Here is a 16,084-nt window from a genome sequence, read left to right as displayed (position 1 = left end):
ATATCAGTGTATATAACAGTGTATATAACCTGTACAAATACTAGATAAGAAAAGGTATTAATTTTGTGTTAACAGTAATGTGCTGATATATGAGAAATGAGAAATAGCATAACTAAACTACAATGTGTATCTTCCAGAAGAGAAGACTATTACAGAAAAAGAAATAGAGTCAGTTATTATTTTATAGTACATGTGGAATAAACCCAAGCTAATTAGAGTGGGCAATAACAAAATATGCCAATGTGTTATGAACAATAATGTATTAGCTATAAACCTATTCTATTATTCTTCTTAAGTTGTAGAAAATGCCAAGCATAATTACAAAATATGTATTCAAAACATGTAAACCACTAATTTTCCACTTGTAAAAGCCTGATTCAAAAAGCAATTTACTTTATGGTTTACTTAAGCTTTGGAACTACATTAAAATATGATAGTATATACACAACAGCTTGTTAACAAGATTATCATAACATTAAAATCATAATGTGGCACTTCAATTATGGATACTTAAAATTAAAGCTAATCCTCACAGTACCAATTTTTATCTCCTAAATAATTTTAGCTATTAGCTGCTCATTCAAAGTCTGTATCTAAAATGATAAGCATTCTAGAGTAAGACTTAGCTCTGCACTTTTCTTTGGTAGCAAAACAAAAGCTGTATCCCTTCCTTTTTAGTCTTTAATATACAATCTTAAGCTACGAAGGGGAAAATGCAATTTTTTGTTAGCATGGCTAACTTCTGTTTATGTATACTGCTGCTAATTTGTTGTTTTAAATATAAACATCCAATTTACCAATGATTCATATTGTCTTTTCTGATTTTATCATTCTAAAGTTACTGAGTTGTCATAAAATGGTACTTATAATTTTAATTTGATTTTCTTTTATAAATACTCCTTTTAAATAGTATTTTGTACATAGTAGGCACCAGGTTAAATGAACGAATGTTTAGATTACTGAACATGATACTGCAGTTTATAAATATATAATTAAATTAACCTATGCCTGATTTCATTTGTGCTGTTGTTTCAAAAAATTTATCATTGATAAGTATATGATCAATATTCCTCATATCCAAGTTCTAATTAAAATTCAATGTAGAGAAAAAGATTTGTTAATCAACATAGTTCCAAATTCATATATACCGATCACTACCAAATCTATAAATAATTCAGAAGTATTAATGCCAAGCATATATATAATTTTATTATAAACATTACTGAGAATTAATACAGGACTTTTCTCCTATTGCCCATGAATAGTAAAAAAATTAAAGTATCTTTGATCCATCCAAAATGAAATGACAAATCTTGCTTTCATTCACCCCTGGAGTGAATGAAAGTAACAATCGTAATTTATACTGTAAACAGATGATACCAAACGTATGTTTGTGTGTACCCATATGTATATGTGTGTCAAATGTGTGTATGTATAGATACATATATTCATATTACACAAATTGCATAAACTTAATTACATAGAATAATCAAATGAAATTAATTTTATATATTTTTAGGTGATTAATCATTTCCCTAATGCCTAACCTGCATTTTCTAAGCTGTATTCCAGTACTACTTATTAGAGTAGTCATATCACCATTGTCTAAAAAAAGTGATAGCATACTCTTGTGTTTAGATTTTACAAAATCTTAAGATATTAGCTTGGTCACCACATGCATATGTTAGATGACCAAATGCAGGAACCTACTGTGGGCATGGTGGAATATGTGCCTCTTTTTAACAGAAATGATAAAGACAAGATACTCTCCTCTGCATAGAGAAGAGGATACTCTTGTAATTTGCTGACTTGGTCGGTGGGGGGGTACTTTCTAGAGAGATACTTGCTGATCCCTTTAGTGAAAGAAGACTTGGAGAAATATAATTATGAAGGATCAAGAAATCTGATTAAAATAGAAAACTAACACGTTGCTTCTGAATCTAATCTCACAAGTCAGACTTTTCATATAGTTAAAAAACAAACACAGACACACATATACACGGTATTTTTTTTATAAGATTTTATTTATTTATTTGACAGAGAGAGAGACAGCAAGAGAGGGAACACAAGCAGGGCCAGAGGGAGAGGGAGAAGCCGGCTCCCTGCTGAGCGGGGAGCCCGATGTGGAGCTCAATCCCAGGTCCCTGGGATCATGACCTGAGCCGAAGGCAGATGCTTAACGACTGAGCCACCCAGGCCCCCCATATACATTGTATTTATGATTATAAAGATAATGTTTATTTTTGAAAACTCTGAAAGCAAGAAAATATGTATCGAATGTTAAGTCATCTATAATCGTTGATAGCATAACACATCCAGAATTTTGAAAAAATTATATTTACTTTCCATACTATTTAACAATCCGATGATTTTACTAGAAGTATTTTGTTAATACTTTCTTATCTTATCTTATATTTTACTTCAAAGACATTTCAAATTTATCATGCCTTACATTCATTTTTTATTTATTTTTTATGTTAGTCACCATACATTCATTTTTTAAATTACCCAACTCACTATTCATAAATATTTAGGTTGTCTTCTCCTCCCCTTTTCCTTTTTTTACTATTATAAAAGAATTTCATTGAACCCTCTTATATATAAGTCTTTGTAATCCTAATATGTCTAAAAAGCATAGGAATCTCCAAATTCAAAATACTATCCTACTGAAAGATTTCCTTGACTGAGAAGGGAAGATTCAGAGAGAGAAAGATAGAAAGTACACATTTACATATACAAACATACACATTTACACATATAATATATGCATACACACAAATTTACCTACAAAAATAAGATTAAGTAGGATAATGTTAATATTCTTAACTTCAAGTCTTATTCAGATAGACAAAACTACTCATAGAAACAGTTTTTACTCCAGTTCATGTAGAAGTACCATTTAAAGAAATATCAGTGTAGTTTAACAATTATGCTTAGTAAGGGATGCAACCTTAATATAACTAAAACATTAATGTAACAATAAGCAGCTAGGTACCAGGAGTCACACAACCCTTAGATCAGTTGGTAAACAGTCCCATTATCACTGGATATTAACGGAGAAGTGAAATTAAAGGCGTACTTTTTAGACTAACACATCTAGAAGAGAAAAACTGGAAAATACTTTTAAATGTCTCTGAATCTCTCCTTAATATCTGAGCCTTTAATGAAAAATTTAGATTATTATTTGTATTTCTTCCACCTCTCAAAGCCTAATGAGTCTAAAGTAAAGAAACAAGCACATTAAAGTAATGTTAACCTTTTGACTTAAATAATATTTAGAATGTGGTTGTATCTCTTAAAACTATTTTCTAAGTTTCTGTAGTTATACTTTGTTTAACTCTGTATAAATGGCTGTGTTTACGGCACACCTAGAATTACTATTACACACACCAGAAAAAAAGCCAGAAACATAAACTGTGCAACTCAACATCACCATCTAGTGACAGAATTCCTAACACGTGACAAAGCCAAGCAAAAAGGAAGAATAAATTTCATGTATGTCCTGGAAGTCCATCTCCATAATAATAATCTAAATATAACAGGTGTCACTGAATAGGTTTGGCTCTGAAATTAAAATACTAACCCCTGATAAGCAATGTTTATATTCCAAAAATGTAATTCATATTCTTGCCATAGAGGTATAACCGATCATAAACGTGACCAATCTATATTTTTAGGTATTAAGTCATTGTCTAAAACCTTCCTACCACATTTTTACTCTTTCTTCTTAATTAACTGCATGTACCATTTCTTTCTCAGAATTTGACTCTCCCTTTTCTCAAGTTATTCAACTGAATAACCTTCTAATTTCATATATGCACTAAACATGTCCCACTACTGCCTCTGGAACTGAAAGGGGGACAGAGAAACACAATGTTAAAAAGGTTCCACGTTTACCCTTGATGTTTAGAATTTATTAAAGGGTCTAAGACAGGTGCAAAATATGATAATACAGAAATCAAATCACTTTGGCATGATAAGAAGGTTGAACCTGCAGTGATAAGGAGAAAATATGATGAAAAGAAGTTGTGAATTTTACTTCTAAATTCACTATTATCATACAATAGCCAGAGATTTAACCCAGAGATGCATTTTTTCCTGTCTTTAAAATGTTTTTTTTCTTATGTCATCATTTTTAGAAATCCTATACAATATTTCTACACAGCTATGGAACTATAATAAACTCTTTATAAGTTAGACAAGAAATATTCCCTCTGGTATTCTACATTCTAAGGCAACACTGAAGTTTTCCGGTCAATTCTATTATGTATGACATACGTAAATTCTTTGAAATAATCACTATAACACCATTAAATGCAAATAATGTATACAAAGATTATAATACTTCCTATCTTCATTTTATTAATGTTTCATAAATGACAAAGCATCCTCTCCTACATTATTGCTGTTTTTTATATCAATTCCATTAACTTTTTAATCCTATTTTATAAAAAAGTAAGACTAAAAGAAGATTAATTTACCTAAAATCACAGTTGGAGTCTAAAATCTGATTTTTACTACTTATCCTAGTATTCGTATTTTATTCTTTCCATATCTCCCTTTCTTACTTCATTATTTTTCAAATCATTCATAATATGCTTCCATTATAGAAAATTTAGAACAGAAAATTATAAGCCTGAAAAAAGTATCTGTTCGCCCATCACCTAGATATAATAGCTATTTTACTATATTTTAATCTCATCTTCTTTCTCTGCATTCTTTATATTCAGTGGGGATAATGTTCTACATGCAATTTTGTTTCCTGGCATTTTTCAGTGAACACCTTAACATGAGGATTCGTGTGTTACTAAAAACTCTATGGTGAAGATCATTTTAATATCCAGATAGAATTAAATATGCCATAATTTACCATTACGTGTGTCTTTAAATATTATGCATGTTAAATATATATTTTATAAATATATTTAAGTTTATATATCTATATATAAATACAAAATCATATATATGTATATAGAAATGTAAGTCATATGTATGTATATATAATACTCATCTCCTCATTTCCTTAATAGTAGATGACTAGGTTCTATTCAATTTGTTTGCTGTTATACTCTAATAATTTGAGAAACAGATTCAGATTGTCCATAATTTTTAAGTCTTCCGCATAATCTATTTCAGGAAGTTAAATTAATATGGAAAGGGTATGTTTGTTTTAAGGCTCTGTGTACTTATTGGTGCGATCCTTTTCTTAAATGCCGCAATCATTTCCACCCTTCTTGAGCTCTGAGAATGAGAAATGGCTGTCTTGCCATTCCATTGCTAGGAGTCAAAAATCTCCCCACTGAACTGCAGTAATGTCAGCAATCAAGAAATTAGTACATTTTTTACATAACTTCTATTTTTTTAGCTGTTACAGTTGAATATTTTCAAAGATTTCTTAATCATACTTTGCCAATTATCCATGGAGCTCTTATCTTTTTGAATCTCTTAAACACACAGCAATATAGTACGCTGATGTTGTCTTTTAATTTCGTGATTTCTTTCCATGTACAGAAGCTTTTTTAATGCAGGCAAAGCTTAGTGATTTCTTCAACTACTTTTTAGCTTATCATGTCTTTCCCTACCCAAACCTCAAAAAAAAAAAAAAAAAGTCACTTCCATATCGAGTGGACTTTGGCTGTTTCATTTATTTCATTTAGCTCCTTAATACATATGAAACATCCTTTAGCACCTGTGAGGTGAAAATATGAAGTGATTTCTTTTTCCAAATAACAAAACAACTGCCTCTTGCACCACTTATTGAGTGACTCAACATGTCCTGGATGATTTGGGGTACCTTATAATATAATAAATTCACAGGATCGTCATAGGATCTACTGTCCATTGCAACCACTAACTAGTTACGGGTTATACATAGAAAACCTCATAAATTTCCATCTTTATCTTAAATCTGACCACAATACTAAATTTTTTTTATTAATTCCTGGAGTGTTATTGTTGTTAATTCTCTGAGAGAATAATAGTCACTTACCTCCTCCGTATCAAGTCATTGTTGTTAATTTTGGTTTTACAACCATTACTGTGTTACGAATCTACCTTTTACTCTTCGTTTTTTGAGAGAACCAGTGTGTGATGTATATGTGTGATGTGTGTGAACATGGTCTGGCCTTACCCTAGCCACTCGCTCCACTGATGAGAATCCCATTAGTGAGAGATGGATGAAGGTCACATTAGCAAACGAGACATACCCCTACAGGGTGATGCTGTCCAAACCACAGCCTCTAACCGCATACAACTATTTACATTTAGATTAATAAAAGTTAAATAAAATTAAATATTCAATTCTTCAGTTACAATAGCCATAATTCAGGTGCCTAGTAGCCATGTGTGGCCAGTGGCAATCATGCTAAAAAAACAGACATAGGACATTTCTACTAGAGACAGTTCTACTCCAGTTTACAGAAAGTTCTACTGGGCAGCACGGCTCTAGATATCTCCAGGAGCCACAGAACCCTGGCCAGGAATGCCGCCCACCCTTTTCTTCTCAGGCACACCATTTTACAGTTCCAACTTACTCTGCTGGAGAAAGTTATTTATAATTTTTAAATCTCAAAATATGTCTTTTTGTGACACACATTTTCCTAAGCCCGATATTTTCTTAGGCATCTGGTTAGACTCTCCTCCTTTCTGATTTGATGTCCTATTCTTGGAAATCACATCCTTTCCTATGGCTACAAGAATCAAAATACTTAACAAGTCCCAAATGTGCACATCAACCCCCAGTATTTTTCCTGAGTTCTAGAATTATATTTTTCCTCTGCTTATTGCAAATTTACACATGAGTTTGCCGTAGCTATCTCAAATTCATCTGGAAACCAAAATACTCTTCCTTAATCATCTTTTTTTCTCTCCTATATTATTTCATGTATGTCCAAATATTCAAAATAAAAACATTTGACTTGCCCTTAGTGATTCTCCTTATTATCTTTATCAAGAATTCAACACATAATTATTAAGCACCTACTATATGCTAATACCATGGTGAGGCTAAGAATATAAACAAGGACAAAATAGCACTCCTCCTACTCTCATGGAATTTACTATCTAGTTGGGCACACAAAGTTAGAATTTATTCAAAAAGGGTAAGGATACTTTAAAAGGTTTTAAACAGAGTAGCACAGATTAAATCAGGGATATGATTTACTGAGGCTAAGCCACAAAGTCTCATCAGATCTACATTCTAAATATTTTTGTATCTCTCAAACATACACCCCTGCTCTGTTGACCTCTACACCCTTCCACCTTTATCTTACTGAAGTCACTGATCTCTCTCTCATCCCCTCCACTGCACCCTCTACTCTGCTGCAAAAACAACCTTCTTAATTATTTTTCCCCATTCTAAGATTAGCTAAAACCTGATCAAATAGCTGCTTTTTTTCTAGCCAGGACATTCCAGAGTAGGTTGTAGCCCCTTGTGTTTTAAGATAGCTGGCTACAGGTCCACCTATCTGGGATCAGAGGGAAGCACGGGAGGGGTCTAAAACAATTCATGAGCTGAGATACTGAGAAAAGAACATGTTCAAGACTGCATGGCAAAGACTGGCCATGAAGAGAGACTGGATGAGATGACAGAGAACTGGGCAAGAACAGAGTCCTCTTTCCTGTTCTACGTTTACAAAAATAGTGGGACTTTAATAAACAGGGAGGGGTATCCAACTTGGTGACAGTGCCGAAACACAGCACTCACAAAATGTCAGTCTTCAGATTCAGTCCCCTTCTGCTCTCGCTTCTCCAGGCTTGACACTCTCAGGAGGAGAACACCACTGCGGGTGTCAGAGACACGGGAGGGCTGCTGCAGAGGCTAAGCTTCTGAGAGAAGAGAATGTTCCCATAGCTGAGCTAGGCCATGTCCATGGATCAAGATAAAAGCTACCATGGAAGTTTGGGAATCGAAGAAAGGACTCAAGATTGGGGCTTTGAGTCTTCACATCAAGCATTTGATTTGTATACCTCTCCTCCACTAGACTATTAGCTCCTTGAGGGCTGGAATTGTCTCTTATTCATTTCTATATTCCCGGCACCTGGTATATTACAAAAACCCAATAAATATTTATTAAATAAATGAAAAACTATATCTATCCTTACATTGTAACTTCTTCCCCATTAGAATTCTACAACATTCTAATTTTTATATTTAATCCTGTCACCCCGCTTCCTTAAAAACATGACTTCCTGAAATAATTTATATTCTTTATCATGGCAAGCTAGACTCTAGGTAACTGGCCTCCAGAATATGGTAATGAACACATTTCCAGCCAGCCTCCTAAGGCCGGCCCCGATACTGAGGTTTTCAGCAAATTATTCATACCTCTCTCCCACTGCCCCTTCTCCCACCCTGAGTTTCTGAATTGCTCCCATCATCTTTGCCAACTTCGTACTGCTTCATTTCCGCCCAAGGATTTTTGACATATAAGGAGAGATGTTACTGATCCAAACATTCTGCCTATGTGAGTTTTGTGGGGAAACAGATGTTCAAAAGAGCTTGAAAAAAACTTGCTTTACATCAGCTACTAACTCTTCCCGACATACACCTTGCACCTGCAGGCCTCCATGACTGCTCAACTCTATTCCCTCTACCTGCAAAACTGGCCATCTTTCAAGGCCTACATCAGATTTCTTACCCTCACCATAGTTTTTTTGATCCAGACACATTTCTAAAGGCAAAAATTGATCACAGATGAGAGCAACTAATTTTTGCCCTTTTATGCATTCTCCTCTTATTCTTAGTCACAGAGCATCATGACTTTTTTCCCATGCTTCTATAATCTCACATATAAAAGAATGAGCTCCTGCTACGTTTCCTAAAGGCAGAAAACAAAAGCAAAACAAAAGTGGCAGGCCCACAGTATATTAAATTGTTGAATACTCTGGTTACTAAATTATTTGTGTTTAGTGAGTCTAAACACTATGAATATGTGTGCATGTGTAAAAAATGCTGCTAATGTAAACAAAGTACATTATAGAGCCATATAATTAAAAGCTGATTTAAATTATCTAGAATACTGCTTTATCTGATAGCATGAGTGACTGAAAGGTTACTCCAACCAGGTAATACATGCTTTTCTTACTAGTTCACCTCTACTTTTTAAAAAAGCAGAATATCCTGGTATTTTTTAAAATGGAAAGTATTACAAAATTTGGCAGAATGATCTCTTCATACACAGTTCTCCCATAACTCAGTTTGGTTTTCCTTGATAACAAATTTTCTGTACTAATTACATGTCCTTTCCTTGTTCATTATATTTCCCTCAGTCACATCCATTTTCATTCACATTGCCCCTTTGTAATTCCTTCTATGTCTTAGGCCTTACTTCTCTTATTCAAAGCTTCAGAGCTGGCATTCTCTTTGTCTTCCTGTGTGTCTATGTGCTTACTTCAAACTCAATAGATATAAAAAAACACACAGAATAACTAGTTTTCTAGATAAATATTGGTGTGCACACACTTCATATATTCAAAATTATTGTAATAAGCATGTAAAAAATGATGGCTTCAACTTATAACTGTGGTAGTTTTAGATACAGGATAAAGACTTATATTGAAAAACAGGAGTCCATACATAATTTCCACATTGGCTTTTTTCACAATATATTTTATACCTTATTTTTAATTTATTACTGTTTTTCAAAAACTAACTTTTTGTGAATGTCTGATTGCATTTTATAGGTGCAAATTCTCTATTGTATACTCAGTTCTATTTTTCCCTCTTTTTTTATTAGTGAAGACATTAACAATAAAATAGGCTCACTTGCTCCAGCTGGTAATTTCTCAGTACTAGTAATATATTATTCCTCTTTTTGTGACATCATAATCATCTATACAGAAGTACCATGTATCTTTGTGTAGAAGCTACTGTTTCCATTAAATTTAATTACCTCCCCCTGTGGTTTTAAATAGAAGTGGCTTCAAAATGAGGGCAGCTTCTATTAAATTTAATTACTTTCCCCTGCTGCTTGCATGGTAAAAGGAAGGTTACTAAATGAGAGCAGCTTCTAAACTAAAGTATATGGTAACTGTGTGCTAGCAATAACAAAATTGTACCCAAGCTACTCTTCTAGGAAGCCTCATAGGTTTATACTTTCTCCTATTGAAATTATTTTTAACCTTAAGATCCTAAAAAAAAAAAAAAAAAAAAAAAAAGAACATGGATAGAGATATATTTTAAAAATCAATTGTAGTTTCATGGGCTAAACAGAGGTAAATACACTATTTCTGTACAAATATATTAGAAATTATCTCACTAAAATGTTCCACTCAGAACTTTTAAGATTAATCTCATTTGTTATTTTCTAGTTCTAAGGATGATGAGTTTTATTCCTCACACATTTTTAATGTATAGTAAAAGATGGGTTTAAATAAGGCTTCCTAAAAGTTATTAAAAAGATATCAAGTTTGGGGAGATTTCAGAGAAATATTTAGAAATAGTAACATTATAAAGTGAAAAAAGAAAAAAAAAACATCAAGCTCATTATATTTGAAAAAAGTTAATCCATATGCTTTACGAAAGTGTGAAAATGTAAATCAGTTTAAAAACACTATGATCTAATCCTATAAAAATCTAATAGAATATGAAATTTTAAGTACCTCTTTTTAAATTAAATATTAATTAGGAGAAAATACTACTCAGTTTAACCACCATTGTACTGTTTATTTTTTATATTCAGGCAGAATTTAGATGAACAATATTTCCATTCAATCACACAGTTTAGTATAAATATAAAACAAGACACCCCTTAAGCATTTTAAGTAACAAATTAAACATTTACATTTTTTACTGTGCACTGAGGCTTAACATTTATGCAGCTTCAAAACCAAAGTACAGCCTCAAGGGAAGTCTCTCCACTGACAAATTAATACCTTAGAGAACAGAGCTGAATGGTGGCAATGAACTCATTTGTTCCCCCAATAATGAAGAATGACTTTTTCTTTACCACATCTGTGACTGTTGCTATGGTGACCCAGACTTACCTCATTGCTTCTCGGAGAGCTCCTCGCTCACCAAGAGTCGTGTGCTTGATGTCATCAAAATTATTCTCCAGCTTCTCGCATTTCTGCAACATATTAAAAAAACGCATTAATCCTCCAACATCCTGAGATAAAATTACATCTATGCAATTATGTAAAAATATAATTGATTATATTGATTATGGACTCATGAAAAATATGCACACCACTTTAATTGGGTAGGATTCATTAAAATTGACAGTGTGAATTCAACAGTAACAAAATAAAAATGTCTTACGATACAGCTATCACGGAAGTCTTTTTATCAATTTTTCAAAATAGGGTAAATAGAATAAATTAATTTTATATAAAATTAGTACAACTTCTAGAGCTTTGAGGTTTAAAAATTAGTTCTCTAAAATAATCTCAAGTACATCAAAACCAATTTGAATTCAAAAGAGAAAGTCAATAAAAGTAAGTTTGAAATCATAATAAACTATATAGGATTAATAACTAGTTCTAAAAAAATTAGCAGCTACTGACAAGGAAAGATACAGCCCAGGTATAATATAATTATAAAAGTCCCAACATTTGCAACCAAAATTTTAGAATAAGATCTTTAAATAACAATTGTAAAAATATATTTATAAATACATGTATACAGATATGTTTAAAAATAAATATATATTTTATATATAGATATGTTTAAAAATAAATAAGTTTAATTCTTAAAATATAGTGACATTATATCAGGTTCTTAGCATTACTGGACTGAATTTTCTAACAGTTTATATTTTTTTTAATTACAATCTTAACTATATTTTTATATGTAAAACTAACTTAATCTTACATGACCCTAATAAGTTTTGAAAACATAATGCAATACAGAATTAAATTTTAAACTAAAAATGTATCCATGAATCTTTTTGCATATTAGATTTTATACAGAATTTAGGGGTATTTAGGAAATAAAGTAATTAGATTGAGCTTTTAGCTAACTTACCAAACAAAAAATAAAAAACAAAACTTTAAACACGAATGTGTTCCTTCTATTGTAAATTATAACTAAGAGTATGCTGATTTTAGAAAATTACAGAATTTAGATTAATAATTTCCAATATATAAGAATTAATTTATTTAAAACCTATTGAGATATATAAACCACTATTTTTAGCTTGATTTTTTTTAAATGAACCAAATTAGGGCAAAGATCCTTTTTAACACATAGTTAACATGTTTTGATAGTGAAAATCTGGAAAATTACCAAATATATCTAAAACAATTTGAATTCTGAATAATGGATCTATGTTGGATATATAAATTGCAAATATTCTCTCCTGCTCTATGTCTTATCTTCTCACTTTTTTAGTAGTGCCTTTTCATGAAGAAAATTTATTTTTAATGAGGTCCAATTTATTATTACTTAAATTTATAGTTAGTTATTGCCTTTTTGTGTCCTCTTTAAGAAATCTTTGACTTCTCCAAGGTTATGTATATATTTTCCTATATTTTTCATAGAACTTTATTATTTTACATTTCACATTTAGATGTTCAATCCTCAGGGACTGATATTTGTATATGATGTGAGAAAGGAAATCACACCATATAGGTAATTGATTAAATCAATACTAATTACTGAAAGGACCATAATTTCCCCACTGTAATTAACCTTTTCCATAAAGTCAGTCACAGTATATATGTGGTCTGTTTCTGTTTCCATTATGAACCACTACTCAATTTCCTGTACTGAGGCCCATTTCACACTATTTTAATTACTTATACCTGTAATAAATAAAGAACTCCTAAAAATAAATAAAAAGACAGCCCAATAAAAAATAGGGCAAAAGACTTATATAAACACTATATAAAAGAGAATATCCAAAATTGCTAATTAAAAACAAACAAACAAACCCAACATCACTAGTCATGAGAAAGATGCAAATTTAAACAATGGGGTTATCATTACACACGGTGAAAATTACTAAAATGTAGATCATACAAATGGCTTTTTTAGTGTAGAGAGCAACTGAAGCACTGCCAATGGAACTGTAAATTGTTACAACCACTTTGTAAAGCTTTTTGAAGTACTTTCAAAAGCTGAACTCATGCTTAGGAATACACCCAAAACAAATTTATAAAACGTTCACCTAAATTCATGTACAAAAATGTTAATAGTAGGATTATTCAAGCTAGCCCAAAACTAGAAACAAGTCAAATGTACATCAAGATGGAATATACAGAGAGATCATTATATAGTAAAATACAATGGTAAACTATATAGCAATAAGAATGAACATACTACAGCCACATGGAGTGACATGGACACATTTCACATACATAATATTGAGCAAAAGAAGTGACACACAAAAGAAAAAGAGCACATAACAAAATTATTCCACTTATATAAAGTTCAAAAATAGGCAATGCTACAATGAATAATCCAAATGAAAAAAAATCCATTTATATGAGAATAAAAAAGAATATTTCTGAATAAATTAAAAGAAGCACATTACTTGTGCACTGAAAAGCACAACACTTCAAGAAAAAAATTCAAGAAGGCAAAAGTAAATGGAAAGACATCCTATGTTCATGGATTAGAAGACTTAATATTGTTAAGATGGTGCTACTCCCTAAATTGATCTGAAGATTCAATGCAGTTACTGTCAGAATCCCAGCTGACATTTTGTTGCAGATTTGGACAAGCTGATCTTAAGATTCATACAAAAACACAAGGGACCAGAATAGTCAAAACATTCTTAAAAACAGAAATACAAAGTTGAAGGACTCATACAGGAATTCCTGACACTAAAACTAAAGTAATCAAGACATTGTGGTACTGGTGTAAGAATGGAAATGTAGGGCAACATACATCTACATAAATATTTGTATACAAAGGTTCATAGCAGCATTATTTATAACAAAAAGTAGAAAAAAATCTAAAACTCAAAAAGTCAATAACATGATAAATGTAGTATACTGATAAAACGGAATGTTATTTGGCCATAAAAAAGTAAGTTCTGATACATGCTACAACATAAATGAGCCTTAAAAATATTATGCTAAGTGAAATGGCCAGATACAAAAGGCCACATTGCATAATTCCATTTCTATAAAATGTCCAGTATAGGCACATCCACAAAGACAGTAAGGAGATTAGTGGTTGCCAAAGACTGAAGAGAATGGGGGAATGAGTGCTAATGGTAATCAGATTTCTTTTGGGGGAGATAAAAGATAAAAGCCCAATAAAAAATTGGGTGGTGATAGATGCACAACTCTGTGAATATACAAAATACTGAATTATACACTTTAAAAGAGTGAACTTAATGGTATGTAAATATATCTCAGTGAAGCTATTGTTTTAAAAATAGGCAAAACTAATCAAGATAGTGACTACAGGAGACACAAGAGGGTCTTCTACAGCACTGTTTAATTCATTTCATGAAAATTCATGGAACTGAGTACGTACAATCTATTGTTCCATATGTAATTATAATGCAATAAAAATTTTCTAGAAGAGAGTTTGAATTCTGGTTAGGAAATCATAATGCAATCACATTATCAGAGTTAAAATGTAAAAATGCATATAAAGAAGTTCAAAGTACCTGACACAGTAAATATTAGCTATCAACTAATAATCATAGAAAAACATTTTATTGTTTATTAAAATTCTGTATGAAAGAGCCAATTCCTATAACAAAGTCTAACTTATCCTTATTGAAACAATAGTAATTCAGATTACCAGAGATTGTTGAATTAACAAGGGCACCTCTTTAAACTGAACAGTTTTCAATATATTCCAAAGTTTCAGTTGTGGGTTTATATTTCTTTTGCCTTCAAAATAATTCATAAATAAATGAAATTTTTAAAGTTTTTGGAAATATCTGTACATTTTATGTTGACTATGCTGCTTTTTTAATGTAATATAATAAGTGCTAGCAATAAAAGAAATTTGATATAAAAAAGGACCACTTCAATATTTCTTAATTTTTCTATTAAATATGCACTTAAGATTCTTCCTCCTCTAATTGTTTACCCGTGAGGTTCATTGAGGTTTTCATACTTCAAATTATCTAGGAAGTTTCCAATCATCAGTTACTTTTCTTTACTTGCACACCCAATGAGAAGTATAAGAATGTACATGAGTAATAAAAAAATAAAGCTCTGTGATAAATTCAGTTACATGCATTTGCTACATGCAATCTACAACATAGCTTAATGTTAACAACTGCTACTCAAATAATGCCTTTTGGAATAAATGAATACCTAAAAAGACCCAAACACATACTAGGTAAATGATATTTGGAATGTACTATTTTTAACCTCCATATAATTAAACTTAATAATATATGACTAGTATCTATCCATAATTCTAAACACATCTCACAATGCAATTTTTAAAGTGGCATAATATCCAGTGCCTCCATGTGCTGTTATTTATTTAACCGATTTCTTTTTGATTTGGTTTGCTAATGATATTATAAACATAGGACAAGGATAGATGGCTGAAAATTAATTAAAAGCTTAAAAAATACTTTAAAAAATGTTCATTGACTGAGATTATTCCCATGTAACTCAAAATGTTTTCACCTAAAATGCATTCCAAGTATGTGACTATTGTATTCTATGTAGAGTCAACGCTCAAATTCAAGGTTTCTGATTCTAATTTCATTCACCTCCCAATTTAACCATTAATAGAAAACAACGTATATTGTCTCTTTGGTCATGTAATTATACTTACTTTCCTCTGCAACTAGGTTTGCCAAAAATCAACCTAACTCCATCAATTTAGATGAATTGCTGCTAAGAGACATGTTTAAATCTTAAAGCAGGAGGTTTTATAACCTTTTTTTATTTTTTAAAATTTACTTGATTTTAGATATGGAAAACTGCACCTACCTATCTTTATTCAATGCTTCTCCACAGACGGTTTATAACTCAGATGTGAGAATAGATTTTTCTATTTAATTGCTATGGGCATATTTGTAATAAATCTCTAATTTTAAATATATAGATATATGTGGGGCGCCTGGGTGGCACAGCGGTTAAGCGTCTGCCTTCAGCTCAGGGTGTGATCCCGGCATTATGGGATCGAGGCTCACATCAGGCTCCTCTGCTATGAGCC

General features: G+C 31.5%; 1 protein-coding gene across 3 annotated transcripts in view; it reads right to left on the bottom strand.

The window, feature by feature from the left end:
• Window positions 1-16,084, bottom strand: part of DPYD (dihydropyrimidine dehydrogenase) — a 788,358-nt gene that overhangs the window by 668,798 nt on the left and 103,476 nt on the right. For all 3 annotated transcript variants that reach the window (XM_040626998.1, XM_040626997.1, XM_008697678.2), the window contains exon 3: window positions 10,987-11,069. In XM_040626998.1, the coding sequence (XP_040482932.1) occupies window positions 10,987-11,069 (83 nt within the window). The remainder of the gene's footprint in view (window positions 1-10,986; window positions 11,070-16,084) is intronic.

The sequence above is a fragment of the Ursus maritimus genome, unplaced genomic scaffold (assembly GCF_017311325.1).
Source record: "Ursus maritimus isolate PB19 unplaced genomic scaffold, ASM1731132v1 scaffold_12, whole genome shotgun sequence".
Taxonomy (NCBI): Eukaryota; Metazoa; Chordata; class Mammalia; order Carnivora; family Ursidae; genus Ursus; species Ursus maritimus.
The sequence above is the reverse complement of the archived record's forward strand: the minus strand, read 5'-3'. Positions and strand labels throughout refer to the sequence as shown.